The following is a 10,534-nucleotide window of genomic DNA, read 5'->3' on the forward strand; positions in this document are numbered from 1 at the left end:
ATCCACTGAGCCTTTATTCAATGCTGCCATGAAGGAAATTCAAGTACTTAATCCTGCAGCCTACGATTACCTTATGGAAACAAACCCAAAATCTTGGAGTAGAGCATTCTTTCAAGAAGGAAAGATGTGTGATGCAGTGGAAAATGGATTGTCTGAGAGCTTTAATAGTGTCATCAGGGATGCAAGGAAAAAGCCAATCATCACCATGTTAGAGGAGATTAGACTATATGTTATGGAGAGGCTGTACAATTTGAAGATGAAAGGTTGTTCATGGCCTGATTACAAACCCTGTCCCATCAATAACACTCCTACTAAATAAATTGAAAAGAGCTCAAAGGTACTTTCTAGTCTTTACACTTTTAATATAAGTGACATACTAACTAATAAGGTGGGTTTAATAGGTATTGGCAGGTTTTACCAAGTGGTCTTAACCAATTTGAAACCAGAAACCTGGCAGAATCATATGTTGTTGACCTTGACAAGAAGACTTGTACTTGTAGAGTATGGCAACTTAATGAGTATGGTTGTGTGCACTCAGTAGCTACTATATCATATTTGAATAGACATGTAGCCACTTATGTTGATCCAATGTTGTATGTTGCCTTCTATAAGAACACTTACAAATACCATATACATGGGATGAATGGCAGCAACATGTGGCCACTTACTGATTTCATACCACCCTTACCACCATTGAAAAGAAGAATGCCAGGTAGACCAAAGGTTAATAGAAGAAGAGATGCATCAGAAAAGCTTCCAAGGCACACTGTGTCTAAGGCAGGTAAAATAATCTTGTGTAGTGTGTGTAGACAATCAGGGCATAACAAGGTTACTTGTCCCAAAGTTGAAAGGCCACATGTAGAAAGGTCAAGGGTGCAAAGGAGCATGAAACTAAAGGTCAAGAAAAGGAAAACAGTTGACAAGGGTAAAGATGGTGAAGGAAGTAGTGGACCAACTAGAGATGGTGAAGGAAGGAGTGGGCCAACTACATGTTATGAAGGAAGGAGTGGACCAAAAATTGGTGGTAAAAGGAAAAAATTTGAGAGGATCATAAAAAAGAAACTTTCAAAGAAGGTTAAGACCAAGGATGGGAAAGGTGAAACTAGTGCAAACCCGGTAGACCTTAATGAGTAGGTATAATTTGATGGTTTCCTATGGGTATGTTTGACAATGGTTTTATGTTGTACTTGTTTGTTTGGTTTGACATTTACTTGTTTGTGTGAAGTTAGTATGTTTACATTGACAATGGTTTGTAATATTATCATGCTTTGCTTCTTTAAGACTTTCGGATTCCTATTACTTTTCACCTAGCATGCAGTCAATTCCCATTATTTTCATGTGTTATTTGTGTGCTTAATGGACAAAAATGTGGTCCTTGTAAGTAAGGGTATTGACACAAGAATGTGGTCCTTGTAAGTAAGGGTATTTTCATTAAGAAACCCAAGAACATTAACAATTGCTTTTATTTGACTAGATTAAGGGTAATGACACAACAACACATCAATGAACCATCACATAACTACATAGTCTTCTTAATTCACCAATCCAAGTACATAACATATAAATGATTAAAGTACATTTTATTACAACTTATAAATGATTAAACCCAAAAAAACACCCAACTACAAAGTAAAAGCAGCTTCAGCTTTAACACCTTTGCTTGCAGGTTTTTCTTCGACCTTAGGAGTACACTTAAAATTATGTCTTCATTGTTGCATTTTATTTCATCCACCCAAGAAATGAAACCTGATCGTGGTCCCTAAAACATAAATTAAGGTAACATTAAAAAACCGATCATCAAACTAGGGTTCTAAACATATGAATACAATTACCTGGTTTGGACATGCATAAAATGGTCTTCCAGGGTTATTGACAGTCTTCGATGTGCGAATTATTGCTGGACTTCCACACCCACACACAATCTTCATGTGCGAATTTTTGAATCTCACTCCACAGTTCCTTTGAAAAAGAGAAAACAAAATGAAGGATCACAGTTGCTTTGAAAAAGAGAAAACAAAATGGTCTTCCAGGGTTATTTACAGCCGTTAGAAGCATCAAATGACAAAAATACCCTCACCGTGCAACGCACGTGGGGTACAACAACCCAACATATGTTATCATTCTTGTTCTTGCATGATCTTACAACCAAACTAAAAATGGTCAAATGTACTATGATACAAAACGCCTGAGAGCTACTCAGGTCCTTTTCCATTAAAAAACTTAACATACGCACAAAATGTCTGTCATTAACACAGGTCTTTTAACATGGTCGTTATATCTGAAACCCAAAAGAACAAAAAAAAAACTAAGAACAGAAAATCCATAACTATCCTAGCTTCATATTGTACCCAAAGCATCTTATCCAAGCTTCATAAGGACTTTGACCCCAACCATCATCATCCCAAGCATTGCCACCATGACGCCGCCCATCACCAGAGCAATCGCTTTTAACTTCCTCTCATGATCTTCCAACTTGTGATGCAGACTGATGTGATCAACACGGCACACAATGAAATCTTTACCCACTTGATCTTTGAGCGTCTGCATCTCGATCTGGTTGGCAACAATCTTGTCTCCACAGTCGCAAAAAATCGAATGCAAGTCGCTGAGGTTAACAAACTCTCCAGAATTTATCGAGTCAGGTGAGGGAGGTGGTGGAGCCGACATTGATAGATTTTAGGGTGTTGGTCGGAATCGTGTTTGGCTTATTAGGGTAAAAAGGTTTCGATTTCTGCTACCTTAAGCACCAAAGATTTGTGAAGAAGACTTTATGCCCCCACCACCACCGACTCTTCCTTGTCCTCTACGGGTTGTTGGATGGTTGGTAGACATAATGGCTAATTAATGAAGGTTAGTTGGACGCTTAGGTGGAGGATGAGTACACGACTCCAGTTCAATGCTGAGTAAGCTTCTTAGTTGGCAAGTCAAAAAGTTTTTTTACCTTCGATTGTGGGTTAAAGTCCCATATTAACCGGTCATTTACAAGTATAATCCCTTTAAAAGCAAAAAAATAGTCACGAGGGACCATTTAAACCAATATACGAAAGATAGTTGGGCCAGAATGACAATAACCCTCATAAATTTATTGCATTTCATTTTATAGACATTTAATAGATTAACGTTGGGAATAAGTTCTTTATAATTAACAGATAGTATATAAACTATTTTTTATTTGGCAAACCTAACAATTTTTAAAAAAACCCAAAATATAAGTCAGCTATTAAATGTTAGGCGTTAAACATAAGTTACCATGTATTAAAAATAGCGATACTTTATAAAAAAAAATATGAAAAAAGATAGAATATACATATTGTTATTTATGAAGTGAACCCATGTAATTAAAGATTTGCAAATCGAGGGGCACATGATGGTGGAGCATATAACCTTGCCAAAAATAACTATGGAGTCGAGCTACAAAAACTCATTGGCTTTGAGATTCTAAAAACTCCTTGAATTAATCCTCACTCATTTCCTCGTGATTAGGAGCCAGCCACCTGGTACTCGATCCGTCCCTACATACACACACTCTCCCCAATCACCATCTATACATTTAATACATACACCCCTTCATCTCTACACTCACGAGCCTCACCATCTATACACAATACATACACCTACAAACCCAACTCACGACTGAAGCTCATGGAAGCCGTGATGGGTTCGTCTTCATCTTCCCCATATGTGAAACTGGTTTCTTACAGCGAGAAAACCATTGGATTTCTGTCTCTCAGGGATGATTTGTTGGGAGGCAAATCACTGTTGAGAATCCCCCTTCACCATTCTCGTAATCACCTCAAGAACAAAGAAGTCGATTTCAAGCTCTCAATCTCGGCTTCATCAACACACAGAGGTGTTCGTCCTGCTCCTCTCTCATCCTCTCGAACCCAGGTCCCTCAAATTCCCTCCCTCCCTATCTAGAACTGTAAACTTATAATAGATTCTGATTCTTGATTGTCTGACTTAATCGTTTTTTGTATAATGGATGTGTGATATCTTTGAATTTGTTAACATTAGCCTTCAGAAAGTATTTCTTTGCATTTTTAATGACAGATTCTTTAGCGGGTTTTATTATTTAAGGACTGGTTTTTCATTTGGTCCTTTTCTAAGTGTTGGAAAGATGCAGGCAGAGGTCGAGAACCAGGAACTGATGATAGAACAATCACCAAACGGATACACAAGTATGTATGCAAATCTTGCTTTTACCAAAATCATTTTAAATGATTCCCTTTTTTTATTTTGTTCCTTACAATGGTTAATAATATTCTTTTTACATATGGTTGATGCAAAAACAGAAGCACCAACAGTTTGTGTAAGATTCCAGTTACAGAGAGAATGCTCGTTTGGCCAGAATTTTCTAATAGTTGGCGAAGATCCAATGTTCGGTTTATGGGATCCAAATAATGCCATTCCATTGACATGGTCAGATGGACATTTATGGACTGTGGATCTTGTAAGTTCCATGCATTTTGCCAGATAAAAAATTGTAATTTTTTTCGACCAAATACAGTTCAACCTGTTCTGTTATGTCATGTCATGTGTCCAATAATGGCGATTATATGTTTTCTTTAATCAGGAAATACCGATCGGAAAGTGCATCAAGTTCAAGTTCATAATGCAAGAAAGCAACGGCAATTTCATGTGGCAGCCGGGACCTGACCGGATGGTTGAATGCTGGGAAACCGTGAACATTATTACTCTTTGCGAAGATTGGGAAGATCCCGATTCGCGGAGAATATTTGAGACGGGGCCCATGCTAAATGAAGTTTTAGAATCAGCTGCAACCGTAGATATTCAGACGGTTACAGCTAATGAAAGGATGCCAGTAGAACTGATGAGTTCTACTGGTATCCCAGAACCCAAAGAATCCAAAGGGTTCGCAATAAATATGAATGAAGTGTTGGAATCGGACCAAGGAGTGCCTGTTTTAGTCCCTGGTTTGAGTGACTTGCCGATAATGGAAACAAATCGAGAAGGTTCGGTTCATGAAGCTCCAAAAGATGAAGTGAATAGAGCTGTTATGGCATCTACAAAGGACCTCAAATTGCCTGAGGTAAACGCTTAATGTGTTTCTTTTGCTTTTTTTTTGGTTAGTTTCAGGAGAGTTTACAATAAGAACCGGCTCTTTTAGGAAAATGAATCAAGATTTTTGTTTTGTTTATGTCTCTTGATATCAATAATATCATTCCAGTTGTGTCCTTAAGCATATCGGTGCTAATTCAAAATGCTTACCCAAACAAGTAAATTTGGAACACATAAATAAAAGAATTCCATCATTGTTTAAACTGTCGTATCTCTATATAAAAATAAATTTCTGAATAAACCAATTCAATCAATCTCAGTTAGATTCGAAAGAGGATGAAAATGCCTCTAATTCGAATCCAAGACCAGAGATATCATCCATACATGAAAATCAAGATTCTTGCAAGAACCAATGTCAAGAAAAACAAGTAGGCGAACAACAAGATAGTCAAGCGACACAATCAATGAAAGGTTTGCTTCAAAACGATCGTCAGTGGGGCAATAATTTTGTGCAAAAACTCCTTAGTGTTTTTGGCATTGGATAGGCAACTGCTGTTTTTCATGAATTCGATATATTGTTGTGTGTAAATATTGGAATTTGATGATGATTGAAACCATTTGTGCTGTAAGTTATACAGGGAGGTTTGATTTCGGTAACTCTATTCTGTCACGCTATTTGACAGGTAATTTGGGTTAGGCCCAAAGACCGAAATAACCCATAATTTGATTAAGGAAAAAAAAAATCGAGATAGCTGGATTGATACACCGGATTTTGATACCAATTTTATGCAATTACATTTTTAGTTATTTCTTTTTCTACTTTGAATCACTCTTAGGAATGATTTATTACATTATTTGATGTATTTTTTAAATGTTTGTGTTCATGTTAAGTTTTTTTTTTATAATCATGGTTAATTTTTTTATTTTCTTACAATAGTTGTTATTTTTTTATTTTGAATCATTATTTGGTCTACAAATGTTAAAAACATCCATAGGACCTGGCTATACAAGATTCTTGTTTGTCTTACTCAAAAAATAAGAGACATTACTTTCATATAGGGTATTATTTCAAATATTATACCAAAATGTTCATATTTTCGTATTGTCAAATTTTCAAATTACAAATTTTCTTATTTTCTAATTTTGAAGTTTTTGTTTTTCTTATAATATATTAATATTTGATTAATTTTAATATTTTATTAATAATATATGGTCCCTGATTAATCCCGTTAAGACCGATTAATCCCTTAACATCAGTCGACCGTCGAGATACCGTCGAGCGATTTTTACAACCTTGTTTTTTATTAAAAGGATAATGACTTGTAAGAGTAACCAACTTTATTTTTGTGTACATATTTTGTTATTAAACTTATTTTTTTGCTAGATATACCATTAAACTTGTTGAAATTACCGATATTGTAGGTAAATTATTATTACATGGAAATTACATGTCAATTGCAACTCAATTAAAAGAAATTACTTGCAAATTAAGTGTATTGCCCCTTGATCCTCATAAATTAGGGCACCTCATAACGACAAGTGATTAGCTTTCCAATTTTTTTCTTCCCTCTTTAACTACAATCCCCTTATGTGCATGATCTTGAGAGTATTCAAAGCAATGAGTTTGTCGTCTGTGAAGTTAACCATTTAAGAATGGATGTCTACCACTTTTTCTAAGCCATTGGTGTACTTCAATCCAAATAGAGCATCGGTGTATTTTGATCTAGATAAAACTTAATATTATCGGTCATATTGATATTTTCTGAAAAATTTCAACAAGTTTCAATACAAAAATAAATTGTTTATGCGTGTGTCTATATATATATATATATATATATATATATATATATATATATATATATATATATATATATATATATATATATATATATATATGATAAAATTGGTTATTCATGAGTCATTATCCATTTTATTAAATTGATTGAAAAATAATAATTTATTTTTGACAAAATTGCAAAAATGGTCCCTATGGTATGCATTTTTATGGGGTTTTAGTCCAAACCCCGATTTTTTTGGCTTCGTGGTCCTTTTGAGCTGGTTTTATTGCGGATTTGATCATTCAGTAAACTAAAATGACTTTAATACCCTTGGGTATTTATTTTCTATTTCTAAATTCACTTTTTTAAAAATTTTAATATTTATTTATTCATTTTAATAATTAAAAATATGAAAGGGCTCTCCCTCTCTCTCACTCTCTTCGTTGTTTTTCATCAGATTCACTTTGAATAAAAAAATGTCATACAAAACCCAGGTAGAAGATAGTGAATTCAAATTCATTTATGACTTGGAAGTTCTTTCACTCTCTATTTCTCGGTCCCTGTATCTCACCCCATGAAGGATTTCATAGGCTTCGAATCGGTGAGTTTCAGAAGGCGATCGAAGATCGTGAAGGCAATCAAACCCCCACAGGGTCCGATCAAAACCCTCCCCCCTTAACCCCTCTAGTAAACCCCTTTTTCGATTTAATGTCACCCTATTCTTTGTTCATATTTTTTGTATCTAATCTCTTTTCATCTCGATTCATTGATTTGATGGGTCTTATGGATGCTTATGGTGGAGGTGGTGGATTTGTATCTTTGTTGCAGGTTTTCTGGTCTAGAAATGGTGAAGAAGACTAGATGGGGAAGAGGACGGAGTGAGGTTGTTTGAGGACCAGATTAAGTTTAATTCATACAGGGATAACGCATGTGAAGATCGATGGTGACGATCTCCGAACAAATCTTACATTGCAAAAAGAAAAACAATCATTGTTATTATCTTCTTTCTCATGTGAATATCGTTCTTGTTGCATCTTCTTATACCCTTAAACCGTTCATGGAAATGGTTTAGCTTTATGGGAAATTGAATGATGTATGAAAAAAAGGACGTGAAAGATTACTCAGTAAAGTTGCAACCTATGAACATAAAGTATGGTTGATGTCCACCAAATGTTTGATCTTTTGTCTGATTGATCTTTCCATGCTGCAACTTATAGTTCTTAGTTATGTTCATTGATTTTTAGTAATTTGGCTTCACAAATTTCTGTTTAAGCTATCAATTTGGCATTTAAAATTCTTGAAGCAAGTCATTAAAGTCCCTAAATCAAAAATGGGTGGTGGTGCCGTGAGAGAGAGAGAGAGAGAGAGAGTGACCCTATCTTTATTTAATATATAAAAATATTTATACAAAAAAAATAAAATAGAAAATAAATCTAATAAGGTCAATTTAGTCATTTCAATTTTACGAGGGACCAAATATACGTACATTCATGGTCAAAAGGACAAGAAAACCAAAAAAATCAGGGTTTAAACTATAATCCTAAAAAAGTACATACCATAGGGACCATTTTTGCACTTTTGTCTTTCTTTTTAGAGTAACTTTATTTTGCACTCGGATCGTCCCTGTGGTTTGATTTTGTTGCGTTTTCGTCCCTTACATATATAAAGTTAGGGACCAAACGTACAATTTTGACCAAACCATAGGGACGGAAAACGCAATAAAATCAAACCATATGGACGATCTGAGTGCAAAAAAAAAAATTAAGAACCAAACATGTAACTTTGACCAAACCATAGGAACCATTTTAGTAATTTAGGCTTCTTTTTAAGATATATGTTTGTACACTTCATTTATGGGCGTGACCGAGAAAAGAAAGAGAAGGCACAACAATAATTGGTAGTGCAAAAGCTGAGGTTCCCCTTCGACCACCATCACCACCAAACAGTTACTCTACAGGTCAGAACTCCATAATCACTACGCCCATCTTCTTCTTCTTCTTCTTCTTCTCTTCACTGCTTTCCGATTTCAATCCGCCATCTATGATCTAAACTATCCTTTTTCTGGGTTCATGTTCCCAAAGTCAACTTCCCCAAATTCCAATTTGCTTTCCTAAAAAGCCTAACATACCAATTTAAATTGTTGGGGTTTTCGCTTCTTTCTCCAAATTAGGGTTTTCTCGCCCTGTTTTTACACGAAATCGATCTGGGTTTTTGATCTAGTTCCCGAAAGATCATGAATTTTAGGAGCATGGAGGAATTCTGGCCGTTCTACATGAATCAACACTCGAAACCAGCGACAAGGAGATGGCATTTTGTTGGCACACTGTCGAGTATTTTGTGCTTGATATATGCAGTTTTATTTAACTGGTGGTTCTTCTTCTTTGCTCCTTTGTTGGGATATGGTATGGCTTGGTATAGCCATTTCTATGTGGAAGGTAACATCCCTGCAACTTTTGGTCATCCAGTTTGGTCGTTTCTCTGTGATTACAGGATGTTTGGTTTGATGATCACTGGTCAGATGGATAAAGAGATCAAAAGACTTGGTAAAAGGCCTGTTTTGCAGGCCTATTGATGCTTTTTTTTTTTCAATTTCAATTTGTTTAACTTACTCGTATACATGTAAGAATGACATGCTTGATTTCGTCTTATTTAAATACTCTGGTTTGAGATAGAAGTTTGTTTTTTTTTTGTTGTGTATTGTGTGGATCATGTATAAAAGAATCTTAAGTATTTTGAAGTGAATTGAAGCCATTGTTGATTATGAATTGGATAAGGCTAAATTACCAATTTGAGATGACTCGATTTGTGTTTTAAGATATGTATATAATGTAACGTCAATGTCATTGATATTTGGTTGAGGAGTTTTTGTTATTGTTACATTTGATCAACAGTTAAAATGTTTTTGTTGAATTAGAAATGTTATCATAGTTTATGGCTTAAACTGCCAACTAATCCACCTAATTGTACTTGTTTAAGGAATAAAGTTATATAATTAATTAAATTAAAAACACTTTGTAAAAAAAAAAAAATTAATGTCTCATTTAAAATAATACTTGATGTCTCCTGCCTCACGTCCCCAAATCTTCATAGACAATTATAATCAAAGATCCGTTCTCATCTCGCCGTTTAAACAAGATTCGCAGACAACATATGATTCTTAGGCAAACGAATTTAAAAATCAGTTGTTTGGTTGTCCAAGAAAGTTCAAGGTGTTTATGATATCTCTTTTCAATTTTACATGTTTGTCTACTAACAATAGTCATAAGATATTAACAAGATTGATTTAACTTAATTTTATCAAAAGATATTACAGTATTTGATTTGAGGATTACAGTTACAGAAAATTGTATCAAGCAATGAGCACTATTTATGATTTATCTGTAATGATTAAAATACTAGTTTATGCAAAACCCCAATTTATCCTTTTCCTTTATATGTAAGAAATTTGTTTTAGACAAAATATGATCATGTTTCATTTCATGCCAAAATTTACTAAAAGCTTGTGAGTCACATCACCAATATTTACTAATTTTGAATAATAGTTGATTGGCACTAATTGACCATTATTGTTATTGTTTGGTAATTAGATACTAAAAAGCAACGAAATAAATCATAACGTCATTAATTTGAAGACGGATAAAATTTACTAAAATGAACATTCTTGATAAAACCAAAGACACAACAATGTCATGAATTTATTTGTAATAATGACAAAAAAAATTCAATAATTACACCAC

At 34.5% G+C, this 10,534-nt stretch overlaps 2 protein-coding genes across 4 annotated transcripts; both read left to right on the forward strand.

The window, feature by feature from the left end:
* Positions 1–3,437: 3,437 nt before the first annotated feature.
* Positions 3,438–5,801, forward strand: LOC145054910 (Carbohydrate-binding-like fold). Of its 3 annotated transcripts, none has more exons than XM_079003176.1 (5): positions 3,438–3,888; positions 4,124–4,178; positions 4,293–4,450; positions 4,574–5,050; positions 5,344–5,801. In XM_079003176.1, exons 1-5 carry the CDS (start codon positions 3,643–3,645, stop codon positions 5,449–5,451), a joined length of 1,044 nt encoding a protein of 347 aa, XP_078859302.1. In that variant the 5' UTR covers positions 3,438–3,642; the 3' UTR covers positions 5,452–5,801. The 3 variants fall into 3 exon arrangements, with proteins under 3 accessions (XP_078859302.1, XP_078859303.1, XP_078859300.1); XM_079003177.1 differs by having other exon boundaries at positions 3,441–3,888; positions 4,051–4,178; positions 5,340–5,801; XM_079003174.1 differs by having other exon boundaries at positions 3,441–3,888; positions 5,340–5,801.
* A 2,858-nt stretch (positions 5,802–8,659) lies between these two features.
* LOC145054911 (uncharacterized) lies at positions 8,660–9,562 on the forward strand. The gene has a single exon (XM_079003178.1). The coding sequence runs from the start codon at positions 9,031–9,033 to the stop codon at positions 9,367–9,369; it is 339 nt and encodes a 112-aa protein (XP_078859304.1). The 5' UTR covers positions 8,660–9,030; the 3' UTR covers positions 9,370–9,562.
* The last annotated feature ends 972 nt before the right edge of the window (positions 9,563–10,534 follow it).

Source organism: Lactuca serriola, chromosome 5, assembly GCF_051521515.1.
Source record: "Lactuca serriola cultivar US96UC23 chromosome 5, Lser_US96UC23_V15, whole genome shotgun sequence".
Lineage (NCBI taxonomy): Eukaryota > Viridiplantae > Streptophyta > Magnoliopsida > Asterales > Asteraceae > Lactuca > Lactuca serriola.

Excerpts from the sequence above, each read along its gene's own strand:
- LOC145054911 (XM_079003178.1), top strand. The coding sequence starts at position 9,031 with ATGAATTTTAGGAGCATGGAGGAATTCTGGCCGTTCTACATGAATCAA.
- LOC145054910 (XM_079003174.1), top strand. The coding sequence starts at position 3,643 with ATGGAAGCCGTGATGGGTTCGTCTTCATCTTCCCCATATGTGAAACTG. Across the intron at positions 3,889-4,123 it reads TCTCATCCTCTCGAACCCAG|GCAGAGGTCGAGAACCAGGA; the intron begins GTCCCTCAAATT and ends GGAAAGATGCAG. Across the intron at positions 5,051-5,339 it reads AGGACCTCAAATTGCCTGAG|TTAGATTCGAAAGAGGATGA; the intron begins GTAAACGCTTAA and ends AATCAATCTCAG.